General features: G+C 52.1%; 2 protein-coding genes across 4 annotated transcripts; both read left to right on the forward strand.

The window, feature by feature from the left end:
- Positions 1 to 6,122: 6,122 nt before the first annotated feature.
- Positions 6,123 to 18,038, forward strand: TMEM61 (transmembrane protein 61). 3 transcript variants are annotated; one of them, XM_064719697.1, is made up of 3 exons: positions 6,123 to 6,221; positions 15,022 to 15,425; positions 17,465 to 18,038. In XM_064719697.1, the coding sequence occupies exons 1-3, from the start codon at positions 6,153 to 6,155 to the stop codon at positions 17,817 to 17,819; spliced, it is 828 nt and encodes a 275-aa protein (XP_064575767.1). In that variant the 5' UTR covers positions 6,123 to 6,152; the 3' UTR covers positions 17,820 to 18,038. The 3 variants fall into 3 exon arrangements, with proteins under 3 accessions (XP_064575767.1, XP_064575768.1, XP_064575770.1); XM_064719698.1 differs by lacking the exon at positions 6,123 to 6,221 and adding an exon at positions 11,065 to 11,148; XM_064719700.1 differs by lacking the exon at positions 6,123 to 6,221 and adding an exon at positions 11,191 to 11,554.
- A 1,483-nt stretch (positions 18,039 to 19,521) lies between these two features.
- BSND (barttin CLCNK type accessory subunit beta) lies at positions 19,522 to 22,516 on the forward strand. Its single transcript, XM_064719429.1, has 4 exons — positions 19,522 to 19,698; positions 20,641 to 20,720; positions 21,029 to 21,277; positions 22,234 to 22,516. Exons 1-4 carry the CDS (start codon positions 19,522 to 19,524, stop codon positions 22,514 to 22,516), a joined length of 789 nt encoding a protein of 262 aa, XP_064575499.1.
- The last annotated feature ends 1,388 nt before the right edge of the window (positions 22,517 to 23,904 follow it).

Genomic DNA, 23,904 nt, shown 5'->3' on the forward strand with positions numbered 1-23,904 from the left:
GATCAAGCTCTGGGCTTATTGAATAACAGCATCATTTATTCATAAGGGGATATTTATGCCTTCAGTGTAAATACTATTTTGAACTTGTTTTTATGAAGAACCATTACAAGTGCTTATAATGTTTTTCATGTTTTGCTCTTGTTTTTGTAAGGCTCTAGGCAACAGGAAGGGGGTAGGTGAGCTCAAAGATTGGGATGTGAAACTCTTTTAAAGCAGAGGAGTGAACCACGTTCAGATTGTGGTCAAATTGCTCCTGTAGGTACTGATGCCAGGCATAGAAAACACAGGAATGAGAAGGGGATGAGGGAAGGAGAGATAGATACTAGAAATGCTGCAGGTTTTCAATTCTAGTTATTCTAGTTATTTAGGCAAAACATCATCCAACAATCCATGTAGGCTTAGGAAGACATCATCTGCAAATCTGGTTGGAAGAGCTAAGGTTCTCTTGGTAGCTTGGTGAGATGAAAATCCTTGGTTTCTTCAATTAAATTAACATTTTAAGTGTGTTTGAGCTGTTAGTGCTTCTTAAAAAAGCAGTCCTTTTCCCTTCCTCTCCTCCCTGCCTCCCTCTCCTGCCATCCCATCCGCCCACTCATGCTGTTCTGGGCATGCTGTGCAGTACAAGTGCTTCTGCTGTCACTCAGTTAAACAGGTTGGAGAGCTGATCTGACTGAAGAATTAAACATTTTCTGTTCAAATCAGTTTTTTTTTCCTGCCTGGATCAGCTCCCTGTGGAGCTCACCCCACGCAGGCTTGTGCTGGGAGCAGAGCAGGGCCCTGGCACTGACCATGGCAGAGCTCACTGTGTTCTTGGGCCAGCTCATCCCTGCCAGCCCTGCTCAGGACTCTGCTCCTCACCCAGCAGGGCTTGGTGGTGACCATGCAAAGGCTTTTGGATAAAGGATGCAGCTCTTTGTCCAAGGAGACAGGGAGAAGGGACACAGAGTCATGGAATCATAGAATTGTTTAGGCTGGAAAAGCCTTCTAAGATCATCAAGTCCAGCTGTTCCCTCAGCACTGCCAAGGCCACCACCCCAAGTGCCACATCCACACAGCTTTTAAACCCCTCTGGGGATGATAATCCCACCACTGCCATGGGCAGCCTGTTCCAGTGTTTGGTAACTCTTTATGTGAAGAAATTGTTCCTGATACGCAATCCAAACCTTCCCGGCACAACTTGAGGCTGCTTCCTCTTGTCCTGTCCCCTGTTCCCTGGGAGATGATCCCGACTCCCACCTGTTGTAGGAAGGGGACCAGGACACCAGGTGGTTCATCACAGGTCCAACAGGTCCAGTTTATTGAAGAAAGTATCAAACACTTATACAGCAAATAATAAGCTTATAAATATTCTGTAAGCCAAGCAATCTATTGGTTAAACTATACCATGAACTCTTCCTCATTCCTTAGGGGTTACATCTCTCTTTTCTCATGTCTCTTTCACTATTTGTTATCCTACTACAGCTAGGCCCAAGGACACACTATCTTTGCAGGTGCAGGACTTGGAATTAGCCACGGTTTTGTACTTTTCCAGTCTTTAGCCAGCCAAACTCCCAACACCCACCTGGCTCCAACCTCATCTAAGGGAGTTGTAGAGACTGAGAAGGTCGCCTCTGAGCCTCCTTTTCTCCAGGCTGAGCCCCACCGCTCCCTCAACCTCAGACTTGTGCTCCAGCCCTTTTCCCAGCTCTGCTGCCCTCCTCTGAACACACCTCAGCCCCTCAATGTCTTCCTTGTCATGGGAGGCCCCAAAATGCACACAGAATCCAGGTGTGGCTTCATCAGCACCAAGCACAGGGGGACAATCCCTGCCCTGATCCTGCTGGCCACACTGCATGGTCATCACATACAGAGCATTTGAGCTGCACACAAAAGTGGGCTGGAGAGTTCTGTCTCCATAAGAAAAATATCAAGAGGCTTTCAGTGGCACCAAAGGAAGGCATTGAAAAGCATTAAAAAGCCCATTTTTTCTTACAAACTCTCACAGCCCTGGTACTGACTGCCACAGAGCTGCTGCTGAGCAGTACCAGGACGCTGAAAGGACAGGCATTTAATAGGAGTAGTTATGAAAACTAATAAAGAATTTTGGAAGACTGCAAGCCTCCTTAAATCCGTGAAGAAACCAGCTGATGGTTACTTGGGGTTAGGAGTCAGCTGCCTTCAGTTTTCCTTCATGTGGGTTTGGTGCAAAGCTTGTTTGAAAGTGGTGTTTCTGAGGGCTGGAGGGAGGTGGTGCTCAAACTGCTTGTGAGAAGCTCCCTCTGCTGAGAAATCCAAAGTATGTCCAGTCATCCTGAAGGAAAAGCCTGTAGGGGAACATGCTGTCCCTGAGTTTACCTGATGGTGCTCAATTGACCAGCTTCCAGATGGGTTTTTTTTAAAGGTATTTATCAATGGGATACATATTGCCCAGGACCTGTTTCTGAGGTTTCACAGCTGTTTCATGTGAGGGAGTAGAGGTGTGTGGTGGCTTGAGGAGGAGGAGGAGGGCAGAGGGGTTGGTACAGCAGCTGTAGCTAGAGTGGCCCTTGGGAAATCGATCAAAAAGGGAAATGCATTTTTAGTTACTTTAGAAACTTCCAGATAGCTCTCAGGGAAAGTGAAACACCAGCTGAAGGCTTCGGCAAGGTTAGATTGGTGAGGCTATTTTAGGTGTAGGTGGATCTAATGTGGAAGGACTTGTTTAGCATCTGTGGTGGGGAAAGCTCTCCATGTGGATTCGTCTGAGTCCTTGGGGTTACTCTGCTCTTTTTTCCTTGCTTTCCTCTGTCCTCTCAAGGCTGCAGCCACCCTGTTCTCATTGGGAAGGGCTTCACCAAGAGAGGGAATAACCGGTGCTGCAGGAATCAAGGATACCTGGGCTGTGCCCCATGTGCTCTGAGAGCAATCATGTCACAAGGCCCCACGCCTCTGGTGATGAGCTACTGTAGGTGGCTGGTGGGACCCATCACCACATTGAGGGGAAGCAGATGCAGAATATGAAGTGAAATTTGGAATACTGTTGATAGCAGTGTGTCCTATCCTTCAGTGGCTGTGCTCTGCATCAGGAGGCAAGGTCAGCTGCTGGTCAGCATGTTCACAGAGCCACCAAAAAACCCCCAGTGCTGCAGAATGTACGAGAGCTTTCGTGTATTCTCTGTGATGTACATTAAATCCAGCTTTACAATTGCCTCGGAAGGGTTACCCTGTCTGGGATTTATAGAAAGAATCACTTGTCAAAACACAGAGCCAGACTGGGAAAGGAATTCAGCCCTCCCTTCACTGTCACCAGGGTGGTGTCCTCTGTGGCAGAAATGAAGTGGCTGTGGCACGGCAGCGGGTGTGGAGACCTGGTTACTGAGGAAATTTGGGTTCAAACAACAGGCTGAAGGAGGTCACACTGCTCTGGGTGAGCAGTGGGGACAGAGAGCTCATGGCAACCATCAGTTGGCTTTACAGCCCTGAGAGTGAGGAGGATAAGTCGGTGAAGAAACTGGGATGCTCCCATCTCCTTCTGTCGGTGAGATCCTGGGGACACCGACTGTGCTGGGCAGCAGAAACCAGCTGCAGTCACTGAAAGGCAATAAATGCATTGCTGCAGACTCATGGCAAAATACACACAAGTGCCAGTGGCTTCCAGGATGCTCAGGATGAACTTTGCCATGAAGGCAGCTGTGAACCACAGCTGGTGGGGAGCCACTCCAGGGTATCCTCTCCCCCCACCTGCCTCTGGAATATTCTTGCTTGGAGTGGCAAACACTGTGGGAACATGCAGGAATCATTTGGTGGTGGTGAAGGCTTGCCAGTGTCACCTGAGGAAATACTGCAAGTTGTTTTTCTGTACAGGCCAAATTTTGCTCCCGTATTCAGCTCCCAGCAAACCTGCCTGTGTGTTTCGCATCCCAGTATCATATGTAGTTGCAGGACTTTTCCTCCAAATAAAGCTGAGGTTTGCACTGCCTTGGCAGTGGCCATTCTCTCTGTCTGGTGTTGTCACTCTGTCACCTGTCTGCTTTCATTTATTGCAACGTTTTAAAATTTTATGGGCCCACTCCCAGATGATGTAAACTGATAAAACTCTAGGCCATGCTCCAAAAACATCAGTGTAACTGTAGGAGCTGGCCCCTTGGGTTTACTTACCAATGCCAAAGAAAAATAGAAAAGCTGTGAGCAAAGCAAAAAAAAAAAAAAAAAGAAAAAGGAAAAGAATGGCTGGAAAAAAAGAGTTTAAGATGTTGGTTATATAAGAGTTGTATAGCTGTTAAAGTCACCTAGAATATCCTTTTAATAAACGAAGAAATTGCAGCCAGATAAGTTAATAATTAAGGATGACAAAAATACACCATTGTTCCAATAATAAGGAACTGTATTGGTCTTACTGAAGATAAATGGAGGCGTATTTAACGTGGTTCAGTGCTGTGCTGATAGACTACAAATGTCCTTTTTTTTCACTAGGAAACTCAAAATCAGGTCGAAAGCTGATTGCCAGTGTTTGTTCCCTCCACGTTGCTCGGCTCCTTTCAGCAGCAGATGTGCCTTGGAAGCGACTCCCACGTGTGTGGAACTGAGCAGAAGGAAGCTGGAGGCTTTGAGAAGAGGTTCCTGCCCCTTTCTGTGGAGGAGAACAAGATGTTCTCCCATGTGGGGATCATCTCATGGAGATACAGAACGATTTTCAGGCTGGATAAATTGACCGGTCCTCAGCTCTGCAAATCAGTGGCTGGAAAAGGTGTCTGCATGGGAGGTGATGAGGATGTGATTGCTCAGTTTCCTTTAATGCAGGGAATTTCTGTAGAAACCAGCTTGGTTGGAGCCATATCTAGTAAAGTGAGACAGCGATTTCAGCACCTTCTGACACAACCAAACCCCAATTTTATCATACTTTCAGTATGCATCAAAATATGATTGCTGCAGCACCCTGTGCATGGGTAGGAGTGGCCTTTAAATATTCACCCAAAGAAACTCTGAGGCTCACAAATAAACCTGAGGATGGGTAAATGCACTGATCCTGCCCCTAGCTCAGGGTAAACTCCAGGTGCCCTTCCAAGCCCCTCATGTGCTGAGCTGCAGACTCAGCTGCTTTCTGTCTCCTCCTGCCATCTCCATCCTTGGCAAGACCCATTTTTTTTTACAGACTGCTTAAGGAAATCATTGAGAAATCAGTCAGCAATAAACCACTGTCATCCCAGAGCAGTTAATTACCATTATCTATGGTATCAGCCCAGAGCCTGTAATAAGCTCTGAACTTTTATTGCACTGAGGTGTCTGCTTACATCCAGGCTAACGAAGGTTATAGGGCTGGGATGGATTTCCCTCATGCTGGAACTGGCAGAGGGAATCAGGGCAGGAGAGTTTCATCCCTCTGTGAGGCAACCAAGAGCTGACACTTCTCTGGCACAGCAGAAATGCCAGGGGAGGGAAACCACACCTTTCCAAATAAGGTAAGTAGCCAAAGAAACACGCAAGATGCTTTTTGGGGAGCAAGATTAACTCTCTGGATCCTGGAGGACTTCCCAGGGAGGTGGAGCAGGGAATCCTGTGTTCTCCATGTAGGATGGCAGGTCTGTGTCCCAGGGATGCTGCTCATGGGTGCTGTCTGTGAGGTGCTGATCTAAGTCATCTGCAGATGGTAAATTGAGACCTTTCTTTTCAGTCCGAAGGTAGCCAACTTAGGCAATGTCTTCCAGCTGTTTCTTCACATGCATCTTTGCAAATGCCTGTTACTCACATTCACATCCCCCTCGTTCTTCCAAGTCAGTACTGAGTCAGTTTTTCTCTTACAGACTGAGGGAAGAGATGGGAGCAACCTGCTCATAAACCTCCATAGGAGAAATCTCCTGCTAGTGCTGCTCCTTTCAGGCAGAAATCAGGAGAACATCAGGAGTGGGGTCTCCTCAGAGCCTCACACCACAGAGCTAAGCAGAGTGTGAGGTGAATTCCCCATTGAGGGAGCTGTGGCACTGGAGACGAGTGTTGGTATCCTCTGACTCTTTTAATGCCATTACAGAGAAGCTGCAGCCTGTTATTTCCCAAACTCACCTCCTGTCATTTCTTGCAGAGTTTCAAATTGTCTTCAGTTACCTAGAAACCCGTGTAAGGAGGTGTAAATGTTCTGGGTTAAAGCAAGGCAAGGTGTGCGGGCAGAAATCACAGAGCTCTTGCTGGGTCAGCAGCTGATGTTGCAGATGAGCTGTGAAGAAAGCAGACAGGCTTTTGGGCACAGCAGGGCACCAAAGGCATCCCAGGTGAGTGTTTCACTGAATTAGAAGGGGATTCCTTACAGGTGTCTTGTACAGTATGCATGCAAGTGTGCATATGCTACATCAAGTGTCCTGGGAATTCTGCTCTCCTGGATTCTGAAGTATTTTACATTTGGAAGGAAGTTAGGCCTGTAGGTAAGTTACTCTTGTGGTATAGTAAATCCTATATGAATCCTTTGCTGTATTGTTTGGTTTAACTACAACATAAGTTAAATCTGGTAGGTTTCTGTACTGTTAAGTTTAAATGCTGTTTATTGAAGAGCTGTTGTGCCTTTTGGATGTATTCCTTTTTATCCTCCTATCCTTTTGTCTCCCCTTCCCCAGCCCAGCCTTCACATAGATAATGTTGTGTTTCTATCAGTTTGGATTGATTGACATTGGATTTTTTGTTTGCTTTTTTTCTTTCTGTGCTTTAACCATTAGTAAGTAGTGGAGTGAGCCTTGTCAACAAACTTCATTGTGCTGTCTCCTTTATATTAAATTTGTGTTTGCTGATACCTCAGCTGCTGATTCTTTGAGAAACCTTGGAACCCTCCTCCTCTCAGCCATTCCTTGTGTCTCTCCCCGGGCTGTCATGCTTCCAACAGAATGTTTGCAAGGTTTGCTGGCAGCATTGTAGCCCTCAGCCACCTCCCAGCACTGCACACTGATGTGAACAAGTGCTTGTGGGCAGCCCGATGCCAAAGCAGGCAGTGGGATAATGCAGGGCATTGGAAAGGAAAACAGCTGTGGAACATCTGGGACAGATGTGTGTTGGACACCAAGGGCTTCACATGTGGTGGCAACCAGAAGAGCTGGATGGCTGCTTCACCCTTTTCCTCTAAAATTCGTAATTAATGCTGCTTTGAGCTTCTCTTTAGCATTTTTGTGCTGAAAAATAAGCAAAGCCCATCCCACTCCCTGCTCCCTGGAGAGCTCTGTAATAGCTGCATGCAGCAGAGGCACAGAGCAGCACCAGGTCTTGGGGATGTCAGCATAGCTCTGTTGAGTTCACTGGGAAGCAAATTTAGCCAGTTTTGTGTTTAATCAAAGTTCTTTCTGCTTCTTTGAACATCAGCATTTGGAATTGAGGATACACAGGAGCTTCAAGCTCAGATATCCAATGTGTGGAGTGAAGCAAGCTGCTGCTGTGCTTCAGCAGCTTGGGCATGTCTGCCCTGGCTCTCTCTGCTCAGGTGTGATGGATGGGACTGATATCAGGCTGGACTGAGGAGCCTGCAGGGCTGGAAATCAGTGTTTCCTCACTGCAGCTCACACTCCAGCAGGGCAGCAGCAGCTGTGGCGTGTAAAACACGCTGCATGGTGGGTTACCCATGAGTAAAACAGCCGTGGTGCCTCTTCATGGGGAAAGAAAGAGCTCAGACATGGGGGCTCCCCTAAGCAAAAACCTCCAGGAGATCAGGAAAAGTTTTGTCTGAGTAAAGGTTGAGCTGAGGCATCAGGATTTAACTCTTTTCTTCCCCCACCCCTTGTTAGGCAAGTTCCAAATCCTTTGCACATTCTGTTGGAAAGCTCCTAGGAAGCTCCTTCTGTCCTCATCTGCCACACAGAAATTTCCCTTACAGGGAACCCAAAGCTTTATCACACCCATTTCTCTACACAGCAGTCCCAGGAGGAGCTGGCACCTCAGCCAGGTGCTCCTGTACTGACACAAGGAGATGAAGGAATTTGAGAACATTGCTTGTCCATAAAGCCCTCTGTGGACAGTTCTATCTGCATTTTCCCAGTCCCTTTCCAAAACTTTCCACCACAGCTGTGCTCCTTAGTGTGGTGCAGATTTACAGGCTGCTGGTTGGGACATCATTACAGCTGAGTAAGCAAATATTTAAGCTTTAAAACACTCAGAGGTTTTGGGTCCAGTGGCTTGCTAGATGATGGACATAGCTAGTGAGGGAACCACAACAAAAGCTGATATCAAACAACTTCATACACATCTTGTTCTCCTATTATAATTAAAGTAAATTCAGTAAAGCCATTGGAACTAAATATTAAGGTATATTACAAAGTATATATTGTGGTACAAAAAGGACTTTGGCATTCAGTAAAGTCTTGGGTCAAAACCACAGCTGGTCTGCAGAAGGAGAACTTGTAGGTGAACTAGCCAAAAATCCACACCCCACTTTTAGGTCAGGGGGCTGATCGCCTTTCACATCCAAATGCTTGGCATTTCCTGATGGACACCACAAAGGAGGGCTCCCAAACCCTGCAGCTGCCCATGCATCAGGACCTGCACTGAGAGACCCATGTCCAGCTGCAGGTTCAACCCCAAAGGACACCATGAATGTTGCCTCATGTGAAGACGCAGGACAAATATTTCCACAGCCTGGGTTTGCTGACTGGATTAGGTAGGAGTGCCTGAGCCAGTATATCAACTAGCACGACTAATTAGGCATTTTAAGAAGATGCAAATTAAGGCAAAGATAAACAGCAGGAGGTTTCTCCTTTGCTTTCCACGTGCTGGATGCAGGAACTCTCTCCCATCTGCACATCCTCATGGCTGTGTGCTGCAGCCCCTTATCAGCCTGGCAGGGATGCAGTCCTCCCAGTGTGCAGGGAAACACGAGGTGTGCCAGCCCCTGGGAACGGCTTCTCCATGGATTTGGACAACATGGACACCTTGTGCCTGCAGAGATGTGACCCTGAAGCCACATCAGTGGGTCTGCAGTGACCCTGTCACAGGGGGTGTGACCAGAGGTGCTTGCTGGGGGAGTTTGGCATGGGATGAGTGTCCTGTGTGCCAAATCACTGAAGGAATCACTGTGGCCTGGCCCAGGTGCCACAAATAAGGATTCTGGCAGGGAGCCTGTGCTCTGGACTTGGTGAATTTGGTGCATCCAAATTCATTCTTGCCTTGGTGCTCTTGGTATCACCCACCCTGTCGTGACAGGGCAGAGAGTGCATGCATCTGCACACACACACCCCTAATGGAAAAGCTGACTTGTTTATCTTGATTATACAGTGGAATGCACTATTTTACATGTGATTTGCTGCAGCAGCAAAATTAGGTGAACAATGAATCAAACAGCAGCATTTTTTTTTGTGCCAGCAGCGTTGCTTAGGCTCAGCATCCTTACCTGGGGGAGGCAATTACTGGAACAATCTCCTTCCCTGTTCCTCCTTTGTTCTTGTTCTTGCAGGGGCTGTGACTGTCTTTTATACCTCCTTGTTTTCTCCACTGCAGTTTCACTGTGCATGGGATGTTTCACATGTTTTGCACAGATATTCTGTCTTTATTCTGGAGAAGCCTTTTCCCTGTTGCAGCACCTTGTGCACCTGCAGGAAAGTGCTCAGAGAGGGAAAACACATTTTGGCCAAGGTGCTGCTAAGCAGACAGAGGTGCTGGTAGCACTCAGCACTTCCTTGTGGTGGAATATTTGTTTGTAGGTGCCTGCAGACCAGATCTCTGGGCAAGGCAGAAGGTTGTGGATGGTTATGGGGCTGAAAAAGCCCATGAAGGGCACAAAGCCATCTCCCTCTGCAGCCCTGTGCTGGGAATAGCATGGAGCCGTGCACTGACACCACCTCGAAGTGCTTCAGATGCTGTTTGACAGTCAAATTTCAGTTAAATGCAATATCTGAGCAGAAAATTTGTCTTATTGTCCTTTAACAGGGTGGCTGCTGATTCACAGTGCCCCCACATCACTGGGTGCTGGCCTTGGGGACTCCTGCCTAATTCTCCTCTTGGATGGAGACCCAACCTGCTGCAGGGCCACTCCTGTGTGAGGTCAGCCCTCCGTGTGCCCCAGTTTGCCTTTTGTAAAACCCCACAGTGGCTGCAGGTAAATGGAGCTGTACACCCACAGGTTCTCAGCTGGGCTGAGTGTCTTTCAATCATGTATGAAGCAGATGTGAATTCCACAGCAGGGCTTTGCATCTGTCCCTGCAGCACGTGCAGGTAAACCTCGAGCTGGTTTTGAGCTGGTTGTGAGCTGAGGAGCTCCAAGCAGTGCAGAAGCAGCAGCCCAGGGTATCCACAGGAATGGCTCTGCCTGTCAGTGATGCTCAGCTGCAGCCCAAGGGCAGCGTGCTGCATCTGTGCATCTGTGGATGTGTGAGATGCACAGCCACAGCACAGCACAGCAGCTCTTGATCAAATCTCCCTCCAGCTCCGTGAGGAGGAATTGTGCCTGAATCCAGATGCTGTCATACCCACCATCCTGAAATTCAGATCACACCACGTTCAGCTTGTTTAATGTCCAGGGGTCCTGAGTGCTGCAGGGTAATGGTTTTAAAGTAAAAAAAGGGTTGATTTAGATTAGCTATAAAGGGAAAAAGTTGGGTTTTTTTACAGTGAAGTTGATGAAACACTGACACGGAGAAGTGGTGAATGCCCTGCCCCATTCCCAGAGATATTCAAAGCCAGGTGAGACGGGGCTCTGAGCAGCCTGATCTAGCTGAAGATTTCCCTGCTGCTTGCAGGAGGATTGGACACATCGCCTTTAAAAAGTCCTTTCAAACCCAAACCGTTCAAATCCCATGAACGAGGAAAAGGGACAATGTTAGCATTTGATGCGGAGCTGAGGAGAACTGGTCACAAAGCAAGGCTGGGGCAGCGACCCTGAGGAGAGCATTAGAGTTGAGGAGAACTGAAGTGGTCACAAAGCAAGGCTGGGGCAGCGACCCTGCTGTCGTGGAGGTCCCACGCATGGGACAGCAGTGCTGTCCCAGCCGCAGGGAGCGGGGGCTCTGCATCCCGAAATTCCGGGAGCGCCGCGCCCCGACGGGACGGGACGGGAGCGGGCTGCGAGGAGCCGGGCTGCGGGGAACCGTGCCGTGCCGAGCTGTGCCGTGCCGAGCCGTGCTGTGCCGGAGCTCCGGTCCCTGCCCGCCCCGAGGCGCCGCCGCCCCCCGCCCGCCCCCGGCCCCGCCCGCCCCGCGGAGCCGCCGCTCCGGAGCGGGGCTGCCGGCGGCGGTGAGTACACGGCGGGGACACGGGGGGGACAGGGAGGGGACACGGGCACCCCTGACAGACCCCGCGGTGCCTCGGGGACGGGCACAGCCGGGAGGGGACGCGGGGCTCAGGCGCGGCCCCAAAGGGGGACGCACACGGGCTCTCCTCCGTCCGCACCTGCCTCGGGAGGATGAGCGCGCCGGAGTTCTTGGAAGCTCTTCCAAGGCATCCCCGTTACTTTGCTTTGAATGGGGAGCAAACCCCAGCTGGGAATTGTCACTACAAAATAGCAAATTTGGGTAAAGCAGGAAGGGATCTCCCTCAAGAAGCGCTCACGCTTTGTTTGGTGCATCTCTTCTGTGCATCTCTCCTGTTCCTCTTCCGTGGTTAAAGGTCTCCAGCCCCGCACGGAAGCAAAGGACGGTCTGTAAGTGCCGTGGAGGGACGGGTGTGGAGGTGGATTTCTGCTTGATGGCGGTGGGAGAGGTTCAAAACTCTTTTCTTTTCTCGTGTTGCTTGAAAAGAGCGTTTTTCTGAGTAATGCTTAGTAGACCCTATGAATCACCATCTGCATAACTTTATATGGGGGCTGCTATTCTCAGCGGCTCGCTGGAACTGTGTAAACTATCAACATTATTTGTTTGTACATGAAACGTGCAAATCTATTCCCCGGAAAACTATTCCAGAGCAGGTCAGAGGAGGAGACAGGGCAGAACAAAATGTCAGGAAGGCTCGGAGAGTGGAGAAGGGCGTTTGAGAGTCGGCAATTGCTGTGGCTCCGTGAAAACTTGTGCTGGGAATGCTCGCGGGGAGGGAGAGCCACATCTGGCGCTGTGCAGATGCTGAGTGCCCCGGGAGCGGAGCCGGGAGAGGCTGCGGGAGCCTGGGGTGCTGCCCCAGCATCGCACCTCGCTCCCTGCTCCTCCAGGCTCTTCTTCCAGCGCTTGGTGCGCTGAGAAAGCACCGCGGGGCTTCCAGAGAGGCTCGGGAGAGCTGTGGCAGCCCGGGAGGGGGCTTGGCAAGGGCAATGTCCCCCAGCGGTGGCACTGTCACTGTCACCCAGCGGTGGCACTGTCACCGTGCGGGGAGGCTGGGGGAGCTCCCTGCGCCCCGCTGGGCTCGTCGAGAGAGAGAAGAAGAGTTTATTCTCTGGAGCTGTCAATCCATCACCTCCCAGAGGCTCCTTCTCCTCCTTCCCTCCTCCTCCCCCTCGCTGCCAGCTCTCCCAGATGTGCTCAGTGCTGAAGGCTGCAAAATTCCCCGTGCCCAGGCAGGGGAATCTCAGCATCTGCTAAAGCTCACCAGGGATTCAGAGCATATCCCAAACCTCACCAGGGGACTCAGAGCATCTCCTAAAGCTCACCAGTCTGATCCCAGAATGAGGAGAGTGTTTGTTGCAGGAGGTGAACATTCCAACTCTTGGTGCAGGTTCAGTGCAGTGTCTCAGTTTGGAGTGACCTGACATTTCCACTGGATTAAGAGCTTTGCTGTAGGGGTTGTTTTGGGTGATGTTTGCTTTTATTTTTCTCTAAACAATATGCTGAAATTTCTACATGAAAATGCATTGCTGTCCAAAGGAGCTGCATTCACAGGTCAGTGGGGTCCTTGTGCTCTCCTGAGCATCTCCTGCTGCAAGGCAACCCAAGTCCAGCTCCTCTCCTGTGTCCTGCTCATGTTCGGTGATGGTTTGGGGATGCTGACCCCTGACAGCATCTAACACCATCTCCAACAGTCCCTTCTCCATCTCAGCTGAGCCAAGGCCCTGCCTTTCAGGAGGGAACATCCAAACATGCCCCCATTACAGAGGAAGCTCTGCCTTTTCCCAGCCCAGGAACAGGACTGCCCTCCCAGCTGATGCCCGCTGGCCACAGCCAGCCCAGGTGGCATTTTGGGCTTGTGACCCTGGGATAAAGCTGGCCTGAGCTGTTTGGGCTCCCACTCCTGCAGCTTTCCCAAATCTCCCTTCTCATCAGATTCCTTCATTAAATGTTGATTAGATCAGGTAGTGCCTCTTTCACTACAAGGTAATTTGCCTTTCCATTTAGTGGGCCCATCTGATAAATAACACCTTGAAATAACATAATTCCCCCTGACCTTGATGGCACCAGGTCCTTGCTGGACTCCTGCTCCCTGCCTGGCTCTGGCTCTGCCCTTTCAGACCTCAGGGTACAATTTAGGACCCCTCTGTAGGAGATGAGCCCTGCCTGGAGGAATGGGGACCAAAGCCACCACATTGTGGTCCTGCTGCTGGCACACAGGCACAGTGATGGAGGCAAAGCTGGGTGTGGGTCACCCACCTGCCCACCAAGCTCTGCTGGAGCTCCTCCTCTGTCCTGGCCATCCCTGATGTGCAGGCACTGCACTGGCACTGCCACCATGACAAACCTTCCCAGTGCAGCCACCCAGGACTGAATCTCTTTGGGGGTGTTGGTGCTTCATTCCCATGTGATCCAAAGCTTTTTGTCCATTGAGAAGTGGGAGCTGAGACTGCATCTGCTGGCTGGGCAGTGAGCAGAGGGGATGGGGGGACCTCTCTGCCTGCCTGGTTAGTTGGTTATTTGGGAGCTGGGCATGCACAAGCTCAGGGAGCAGATGCCTGCTGTTTGCTGGGGAAAGCAATGGGCACTGGAATCAGAAACCAGCTCCCCGTCCCCAAGTTTTCCAGCACCAGGGAAACTCTCTGCATGTGATGTTTAGCTGAGAAGAGCCACCCAGCAGGAACATGTGGCACTACCTCCCCTGTTTGGTTGTCAAACCAACCCCAAACCACCCTGATAGGGAGGGTGAAGCTGGTGGTAACACCTGCAGGATCAATCTTAACAGGAACTTGAGAAAGTTCTCTCTGGAGCTGTCCCAGGTGAGCAAGGTTTTGTGTGCCAAACTTCATGTGGATGAAGATTGAGCAGATTTTTCCAATGTCATCAGTTCTGGAGGAGAAAACAGGCACATTGATAATTTGGAAGTGATGACATCTTAAATTTATGCCCCTCTCTCCAACCTCTTCCATAAGCCATGCTTTGAAAACCCAGGAAACCCAGCTGGCATTCCCCCAAGTCTGGAAGGAAATTTGGAATAAAACCCAAAGAGAAGAGCTCTGAAACTGCCTGGAGCTGGGATGTCCATCTTCCCTTTGTGCTGTTCCTTGAAAATTGGGATGTTTTTGCAAGGAAGTTTATGGGTCCAACCTGGTGCTGACTTTGCTCTTCCCAAGGGCTTTCTGTCTGAGATGGTGGAAATGCCCTTTCTGATGGAGGAGGATGATGATGATGATGATGATGATGATGATGATAATAATAATAATAATCATCATCATCATCATCATCATCACTATTATATTATAATAATAATAAAATTTTAAACAGTAAAAATAGTAAAAATAGTAAAAATAAAAATATAATATTAATATTCACAGTAACGTTAACATTAATATTAACATTATTAATAATAATTAAAAATAAAATAAAATATAATGAAATAAAGATAATAAAAATAATAAAACAATAATATAATTAATAATGATAAAATAAAATAAAATTAGTAAAATTATAGCATTAATATTAATAATACTAATATCATTAATATTATTGAGAATAACAAATAAAATAAAAATAGTAAAAATAAAAATTAGTATTAATATTAATTGTTATATTGTTAATAATATTATTGAGAATAATAAATAAAATAAAATAAAATATTAGAATAATAAAATGATAATATAATTAATAATGATAAAAATAAAATAGTAGAATCATAATGATAATGATAATTATAATGATAATGATGATGGCTAAAGGGTCTGCAAGCCCCGGAGACTCCTGGCTCAGTCATTTTCTCCTCTGGCAGTTCTCCCATGAGCTTCTCCCTCTCAGCCCTTGCCCGTTTCTTGTCTCGCAGGCTCTCTCATGCCTCGCCTCGCTGCTGTGCCCCGGTAGTCGCTGCTCCCGCAGGATGGCAGCGGCCTCGTTCCGCTACGGGCTGACCATCGCGGGCGCCGTGCTGCTGGTCACGGGCACGCTCTGCTTCGCCTGGTGGAGCGACGGCGAGGTGGGCTCGGCCGGCGGGGCTCGGCTGCTGCCGCCCCGGGATGCCGAGGCCGTGCCCTCCTCCTCCTCCTCGTCCAGCGCCCTGCTGCGCTCCGTCAGCTTCTTCTGCTGCGGCATCGGCGGCATCCTGCTCATCTTCGGCCTCCTGTGGTCCGTCAAGGCCAACGCCAGGGTGGTGTCCCGGCGCTACCAGTACCATTTCCCCCGGGACCTGCAGTACTTCACGGCGGAGCCCGCGGAGAAGTGGAACTGCAGGTGGGAACTCGTCCCTGCCAGCGCCTGGCTGGGCACCGGTGGAGGATGGGTCTGGCTGTGCCTGAGCCCAAACCTCGCTGGCTGCTGAGCTCACAGGGACAGCAGCACTGCTCTGTGCTCTCCTCCTGCCCCCCAGCAGATGCTGCTGCTCATTAATGTCAACCCTCCCTGCCCACTCCCTCCTTGCCCACTTTCTCCTTGCCCTACATCCAGCTCTCCTTGCCCTGCACCCATCTCTCCTCGCCCTGCTCCCAGCTCTCCTTGCCCTTCATCCATCTCTTCTTGCCTTACATCCAGCTCTCCTTGCCCTGCATCCACCTCTCCTTGCCCTGCTCCATCTCTCCTTGCCCTGCAGGGCCGTCACGAGGGACACATCTCCTTAGCAGGGCCACCAAGCAGAAGAATTCATTGGTTTTCTGGCAGAAGCTTTGGATGTGGGGTCACTCAGAGCTCCAGTCCTGGTCTGGCAGCTCTGCCATGCTCTGTGAGGATGAGGGTGTCTATAAGGTCTTTAATGGAAACAAAGTCTTGCTTACAAGGGAGTTAAATGGACAAAAAAATAAGGAAAATAATCCTTGGGATGGCATCAAGAATGTAGGCAGCAGGTCCTTTATGAAGCCCATTTCAGGATATGGAAAGACTCCTTGCCCTGCACTGAACCACACTGCTGCTTTTCAAGTCCCCTGGATCTTCCAGTGCGAGCCTGAGCTTTGCTCCCACTTCTTCATTTAAAAGTTTTTTGATCAAAAGGTTGGGGTTTTTGGTTTGGTTTGTTTTTTTGGGTTTTTGGGGGAGTTTTGTTTTGTTTTGTTTTGTTTTGTTTTTTTTTTTCTGGAGACTGCTGTGGAAGCAGGGCCAGCCAGCCCTTCCCAGTGCTGCTTTATGGGGTCCCAGCAAAGATCCTGGCTCCAGCATAAATGGGGCTCTGGGGAAAAGCAGCACTAAGAGAAACTCTCCTGAACATTAAACCACCCAAACACAGCTGGAGAGGGAGGCACGTTCCTGGTTCTCCAGGGGTTCCAGAGCCCATCTCTGGGTATCTGTGAGCTTGTGAGCAGGTCTGGGTGTCTGGAGGGAGTTCCTTTGCTGTGCCCCTGTGGGGAATGTCCCTTTCCCTGAGCTCCCTGGATGGATGGGATGCAGCTCCCTGGCAGTGCTGGAGCTGCAGCAGCTCCTCCAGCCCCAGCAAAGCATCCTGTGCTGGATAAATCCCCCTCTCCACATTTCCAAGGTGACATTCCTGTGCAAGCTCAGCTGTTTGGCAAAATCCCTGGCAGAGAAGCCCGGATGGTGTGTCTGGGACAGGGATCTGCCAAGGTCAGCATGGAGGCATCCCTGTGGAGCCCATGGCTTTTCCTTTGGGCCAGCTGTGCCCTCCCCTGCCTGCTGCTCCCCAGCACGCTGGGCTGGCTCCCACCTGCAGGGATGTTTTGCTTTCACAGCATGCCCAGCAAGCAGGGCCAGGAGCAGGGCACAGGCTGTCAGAGTTTTTCCCAAGCTGTGTTTGCTCAGGAAAGCTCTGCTGGAAGTGGCTGCAGGCTTGGCCAGGGCAGGGAGGGCTCTGGCTGCCCTGGGAGCAGGGGGTGACCACGGGGACCTGGGGTCCCTCTGCTTGTCCGGGTCCTTGTGCCAAATTCCCCCCTCAGCTGTCAGCAGCCTCTGTTCTTTGGGGGTGAACTAAGGGCTGAGCATAGTGAGGATGCTCCTCTGCCCATGGGACCCTCTTGAAAACCTCATGGATGCCAGGAAGCAGCTGACATGGTCACCCCATGGCACTTCAGCAAACCTGCCCATGTCTGTCCCCAGTACAAGTGCTCATCGTGCTCAGGGATGCTCCAGACAATGGGGTTGATGGATGTTGGGGTGCTCCAGTTAATGGGGCATTGGGATGCTCCAGTTGGATGCTGGGATGTTCCAGAGGTGCTGGGATGTTCCAGGTGGGTGCTGGGATGCTCCAGGGGTGCTGGGATGTTGATGGTGTGCATCCAGCTGGGATGTTGATGGCGTGCACTGCTGAGTTTCCCTCTCTCCCCTGGCAGCTCCTGGGACTCCAGCGCCATCCCCACCTATGAAGAAGCCCTGACCTGCAGACCAGCCCAGGCTGCCCCGGCCTTTGTGCAGCCGCCGGGGCGGAAGGAGGAGCCCACGCCGCCCCTGTACCGCTACCTGGAGGACGAGGAGGAGGAGGAGGGCTGGCAGGGCGGGCGGCGGCGCAGCTCCTCGGACAGCGCCCTGTTCCGCCCCAGCCCGTCCTGGCTGGAGCCGGCACAGCCCCCGGAGCCGCAGGGAACGCCGCCCCCGAGCTACGAGAACATCATCGAGAGCAGCATCGAGAGCAGCATCAGGAACGGCATCGGGAACACCATCGGGAACAGCACCGTGCGGGGGCTTTGAGCCCGCCTGCCCGGCCGGGACTCTGCCGGGGCTGCCCGGCCCCCCAGCTGTACACGGAGCCCCAAACCCCGGGATGGGGCACAGGAGGGTGGGCGAGCACTGGGGAGGCTCAGCCCGGCTCTCCCGGCTCTTTGGTGCTGGAAGATGTGTTCAGAGCATCGGGGGTAGCTGGCATGTTTGAAAGCTTTAGTATTTTTAATAAAAGCACTGCTGGTTTCAGAGGCTTTGCATTCCCTGCTCACCCTGGGGAGCTCCTGTCAGGCCTGCCCACTCAATAGTAATAAATGTGCAGCACACTGAGTAATCTGGGCAGAGAAAGCCCAGCTCTGTCTGCACCACTCACGTCCCTGTGAGTGCCCCTTCCAGCCCTGTCTCCATCCCTTCCACCTTGTTTCCCTAAATGCTGACTGCCCACGCCTCACTTGGTGCTGGCCATGCTCAGTGGGTCGTGCTGTGCTCAGAGCATCCCAGTGCACTTGGCATGTCAGCAGCCTCCTGGAGAAGCCATCCTGAGTGGCACAGCCCCCCTGCCCTGCTGTGCAGCCTTGCCCAGAGGAGAGCTCAGCTGTGGCAGGGCTGCTGCCAGCTCCTGCATCCCACCACAATTCAGCGCTGCCCTGGGCTCCCCGTGGCCCTGCAGAGTGGCTGAGGAGCCACAGCCACGTCTAACACGCTGTTTGTAATAGAATTATTTGTCATAAACCAGGTGTATTAAGGGAATAAATCAAGGGAATAAAACATTGTCTGGCTGTGGATGTGTGGTGGGAAGGAGACACCTTTTAACCCCCAGCTCCAATTTAAGTGTACACAGGGCACAGGGACACTTTGTCTTTACTCTCCCTGGGTGGATCAACCTCACTGCATCCTTTTCTGGCTTTAGTTCCTCCTTCACAGCCCGGTGAGGCAGCCTTAGCACTCATCCAGAGCAAGGCAGGGTCTGCCCCAAACCCCCCAGCCTCCAAAAAATCCCAGAGCTCTCCCTCTTTTCCTGTTTCAGCCCTTGAGAACACACTGGGCCCTGGCATCCCCCTCATCTGGGGCTGTGCCAGCTCTGATTTATGGCTGAGCCCAGCTCCAGTGCCCAGGGCTGGGAAAATCCCAGCAGCACCAGCTGATCTCCGGGTTCCCATCCCTGCTGCTGTGCTCCCCTGTGCCTTCCCAAGCTCTGGGGCTGGCAGGGAAGGTTATCCCTGTCCCCTCCCAAGGTGTTGGGGCTGGCAGGGAAGGTTATCCCTGTCCCTTCCCAAGGTGTGGGGCTGCAGGGAAGGTTATCCTGTCCTTCTCCGGTGTGGGACTGACAGGAGGTTATCCTTGTCCTTCCAAGGTGTGGGGCTGCAGGGAAGGTTATCCCTGTCCCTTCCCAAGGTGTGGGGCTGGCAGGGAAGGTTATCCCTGTCCCTTCCCAAGGTGTGGGGCTGGCAGGGAAGGTTATCCCTGTCCCTTCCCAAGGTGTGGGGCTGGCTGAGGGTGCCTGCAGGGAAGGTTACCCGGCCACGTGCCGGGTGGCTCCACTGGAGTGTGAACGGCGGGGCAGTGTTTGCATTCATTACAAACCCATTAAAAACTGGCTGGCTCAGCCCTGGGCAGGACCAGCTCAACGTGCAGCTCCTGGCAGCCTCTGGAGAGAGAAACCACTCCTTGCCTGGCGCTGCAGGTGTGCTCAGCAGCCTCAGGTGGACACAGGCTTCCCAAAATCTCTCCCATGGCAGAGGAGAAGACCTTCCGCTACGGCTTCATCATCCTGGGCTTCTTCCTGGTGATGGTGGGCATGTTCATCATGAGCATGGAAAAGCCCCAGTACTACATCACCTTCTGTGTCCTGGGTGTGCTGCTGGTGGCCGTGGGCATCACATGGAGCATGTGCCAGTGCTACCCAAAGGTAGGATCCTTCCCAATGCTGCTGGGAACTTTGGGGGGCTCAAGGACTGGGTTTGGGGGGCTTTGGCTGCTGTGGATGTGCAGCCTCAGTTTCCCCAGGGGAAGTCGCTGCAGCAATCTGGAAGGGGAATTATTTTGGGAGGTTTGTGCCCTGCTGATGCCTGCAGGATGTGCCTCATCTCCTTCACCCCTGAGCCTGGGGCTTTGCTCTCAAACAGGCAGCAGGGAATAATCCCAAGGAAATAAACTTGTGCTCATCTCTCCCACACAGCCCTTCCCTGAGCTCTGGGGCTTGGCAGGCTCCCAGGGCTGCCAGGAAAGGGCTGTGCTGGCCGTGGAGGTCGGGGGGTCCCTCGGCTGGCAGTCTCCTTGGCAGAGGGCACAGCCGGCAGGAGCGCGGCCACGCGTCCCCGCCCCGGGAATGGCTCTGGCAGAAATGGGCTTTTTCCAGGAGAGGGCATCTGTAGGACTGATCTGGGATTGCTGCGTGGCCCATCAACAACCTGGCTGCCCTCCAGAGTGTGGGGGAGCCACCTCGGGACCCAGGACCAGCTGGGACCTCTGGGAGCAGCAGCCGTGTTCTGTGGGATTGGGTGGAGCAGAAACTCCCCTCAAAGCTGAGCTCAGCCCCAGCCAGGAGTGGCTTTGCCACCGTGCTGGAGGCTCGAGGGTGGGACACCCACACTGATGTCCTGTGTGGGCCTTGGGACTCCCTCTGGGCTTGGGGACACGTGTGAAAGGCACTGAGAGCAGGGCGGTGCTGGACTCATTCATTCCTTACTGATTGCCCTCAAAAGTGCCATTTCCAAGGAAAACGTCCAAATATGGTGGGAAAACACCCCAAGCCCAGCTGAAGGGACACTCTGGCCCTGTCTCTGCTCTGAGGGCCGGGGTCCCTGTGCTGCCCAGCACTGCCCTGGGCTCTGCCTCTCTTTTCCCCCAGATTACATTCGTCCCTGCGGACCTCGAGGCCGAGCGGTTCCTGGACCACAAAGCCACGGTGCTGCCCCACAAGGACACAGGGTGGGTCCCACAGCAGGGTGGTGTGTGCCCTGGGGGCAGCTCTGACACCGGGCACAGCTGCACCTGGTACAGCACAAAATGCCAGGCAGGGATCAGGCTGGGAGAGGCTGAGCCTGAGCGATGCTGGGGGATGCAGAGCATCCAGGGGTGTTCCTGCAGGCATCCCCTGGCTCTGGGCAGTGACATGGCCTTGGTGGCCTCTAAAGCCACTCCCTCAGCTGATGGAGCCCTGTGTGCAGGTGCCTGAGCATCTCCCAGCCCCATGGGGTCCAGCTCTGCTCAGCATCCCGTTATCCCTCTGCCTGCAGCTTGGTTTCGCCCTGCCCCAGCCCAGAGGCCAGCAGCCCCTACGAGAAGAGCCTGCCCTCCTACGAGCAGGTCCAGAGGCAGGAGGGGAGCTCGGCCCCAGCCCCAGCCCGGGCACAGCCCCCCCGGCCCCGCAGCTGCTCCCAGCCATCCCTGCAGGCCACGGCAGAGATCCACCGGGAGCTGCACCACGGGGCTGGGGAGCCCCTCCAGGAGCTGCCGTCCCGCCGGGAAACAGCACCTGGCAGCTGGTAGGTGATGCCTGAGGGTTGGGGGGCACTGCTGGGATGTGGGGTGAAAAGGGGGGGATCAGACCCCCAGTGCTGGGAGAGGGAGAGGATGCAGAAGGGTTTGTGCTGCTGTCACAGCACTGAGCCTTGGCCCCACTGGGTGGTGGGGATGGAGTCTCAACCCACGAGGATTCTCTGCACCAAATTATTTCCCAGCAGGAAATTCAGATGGCTTTTGGTCGTAATTTGTATTTTGATATTTGTGTTTTCGCATTTTATTTTATTTTACTTTATTTTATTTTATTTTTATTTTATTTTTATTTTATTATATTTTATTATTATATTTTATTATACTTTATTTTATTATTTTTATTTTATATTTTATTTTATATTATATTTTACTTTATTATTAGATTTTATTATACTTTATTTTATTATATTTTATTATTTTTATTTTAAATTTTATTTTATTATATTATATTTTACTTTATTTTATTTTATTTTTAAAATTTTATTTTATATTTTATTTTATATTTTATTTTCTTTTTTATCAATATAAGCAGCGTTCCTCACAAGAACAACCCCCAAGTTCCTGGTCAGATTTTGATAGAAATGAGATGCAAAGCACGTCACCCTCACACCAGATGCCACATATGATGCCCAAGCATTGGTTAGGGAGGTCCCAGAGGGCTCTGCAAATGATGGGGATGACTGTCCAGGGCAGAGGACTTGGGCACCTGCCAGAATGTAGCTGCAGATGGGATGGGTGCAGTGCTTTCCCATCCCAGCTGCAGGTTCAGGAAATGTTAGCACAGCCATTATTTCACCTCCTGGGCAGCAGGGACCTGGCAGGCAGCTGTCCCCAAGAAAGCAGGGTAGGGACAAACACCCCAGGTCCCTCCAGCAGGGCGCTGGTGATGCTGGTCCAGCCGGGATGCTGCAGGGCAGCGCTCCGGGGGATGGCGGCTCCTGCCCAGCCGCGTTTGGTGTCCCCGCAGCCCCGCGCCGGGGGATGCTCCGCTGGCATCCCTGCTGGAGGAGATGGACACGCCGTCGCTGGAGGGCTCCGTGCCCGGCAGCCCCGCGCCGCAGAGCCGCAGCCTGCCCTGCTCCAGCCACCCCGGCCGCCCAGAGCGGGGAGAGCAGCCCCGAGCCCCCCGGAAAGGCGCCGGCAGGGAGGATGAGCTCTACTACGGGCTCCAGGAGGAGCCGGATGCTCTGCTCAAGGAGAGCGACGGCGTGTCCGAGCCCGAGAACTGATTTCCTGGGGAAAATGGCCACTCGGCATGGGCTCACCCCATGGACCCACTTGGAATGGCCACTTGGGATGGACTCACCCCATGGACTCACTTGGAATGGCCATTTGGCATGGACTTACCCCATGGACCCACTTGGAATGGCCATTTGGCATGGACTTACCCCATGGAGGGGATGCACAGGTCATACCCTGTAAAAAGGGGCTGTCCTCCAAAGTGCAGTGGCCCCAGGATCCTGCCTGTCCCTGTGCTGTGCTGCACCCCTTGTGCACACCCAGCCACTCAGGAGGCTGTCATTCCCCCCAGAGCCAAAGGGGAACACCCAGCTCCTGAATTCAACAGAATATGGGACAAAGCATCCTCACCAGACCCATTTGGGTGGGCACAGAGAAGCTGGGCTGGGCAGGATCTGGGCTAAGGGCTGTGCTTGGCAAGGGAAAGGATTGGCTGTGCTGTTTGAAGTAGGATCAGGTTCAGGTGGGTAAAACCTGCTCAGGGCAGGTGGGTTTTATCAGGCAGAGATGTCCTCAAAGTCTTTTTCCCACTTACCCAAGCTCTGCTGAAATTAAAATTTGATCCAGAGTCTCCTACAGCAGGCAGACTTCATATCTCCAGGCTGGGAGAGGGGCAATGGAGGTGACAGATGGTGCTGTCCCCTGTCTCCTGCACAAGGACCAGCTTCCAGCACTCCTGGGGGCACAGGGGAGAGGACACAGCTGAGCCAAAACCCTGGTGATGGCCCTCGAGGTGGTGGCTTTGCCCACTCTGCTGGGTCAGTGCCATCAGCTGCAGGTGGCTTTGCAGGCTGGCATCCACCATCCCCAAACCTCCTGTGAATAAAAAGTGTTTGTCCCAAAGCACGTGGGTGGATCTCAGCCTGTTTGTCACCACAACAAGGACAGCACAGGGGCTCTCCAAACCTGTCCCCAGCACGCAGAGATGGCAGAGCTGCTGGGAACCACAACCTTTGGCTGCTCAGGACTGCAGGGTGAGGCTGAGCCTCCCCAGGGCAGCTGGGTCTGCATCAAAGCACCCAACAGCACAGGGGTGCTGTGAGAGTCCCTTGCTCTGTTTTGGGAAAGCTGGGCTGGGTCTCCCTGAGCCTGGCATGGTCCCAGGAGAATTGGGAGCACACATCTGCTGGCAGACACTTCAGCAAATCCCATAGAATCACAGAACTGAGCTGGAAGGGAGCTAAAAAACCCTGCAGCTCCAACCCCCCAGGTGGAAAAGTGGGGGAAAGCTGTCCCAGGGCACAGAGCCCTGCAGGGATGTTCTGTGCTTAGCTGGTGCAGGGCAGGGTGTGCAAGGAAAGGCTGTGCCTGAGGTGTCACACCCTGTGACACTCCTGCACCCTGGGCTCACCCTGGTGTCACCAAAGCAGCAGGGCAG

This window comes from Zonotrichia leucophrys, chromosome 8 (genome assembly GCF_028769735.1).
Source record: "Zonotrichia leucophrys gambelii isolate GWCS_2022_RI chromosome 8, RI_Zleu_2.0, whole genome shotgun sequence".
Lineage (NCBI taxonomy): Eukaryota > Metazoa > Chordata > Aves > Passeriformes > Passerellidae > Zonotrichia > Zonotrichia leucophrys.

What these genes read in the sequence shown, in the direction of transcription:
- TMEM61 (XM_064719697.1), top strand. Translation starts at nt 6,153, where the DNA reads ATGTTGCAGATGAGCTGTGAAGAAAGCAGACAGGCTTTTGGGCACAGC. An exon ending in GGGCACCAAAGGCATCCCAG is followed by an intron (nt 6,222 to 15,021) that starts GTGAGTGTTTCA and finishes CTTGTCTCGCAG; the next exon opens with GCTCTCTCATGCCTCGCCTC. An exon ending in GCGGAGAAGTGGAACTGCAG is followed by an intron (nt 15,426 to 17,464) that starts GTGGGAACTCGT and finishes CTCCCCTGGCAG; the next exon opens with CTCCTGGGACTCCAGCGCCA.
- BSND (XM_064719429.1), top strand. Translation starts at nt 19,522, where the DNA reads ATGGCAGAGGAGAAGACCTTCCGCTACGGCTTCATCATCCTGGGCTTC. An exon ending in CTGCCCCACAAGGACACAGG is followed by an intron (nt 20,721 to 21,028) that starts GTGGGTCCCACA and finishes CTCTGCCTGCAG; the next exon opens with CTTGGTTTCGCCCTGCCCCA. An exon ending in GAAACAGCACCTGGCAGCTG is followed by an intron (nt 21,278 to 22,233) that starts GTAGGTGATGCC and finishes GCTCCTGCCCAG; the next exon opens with CCGCGTTTGGTGTCCCCGCA.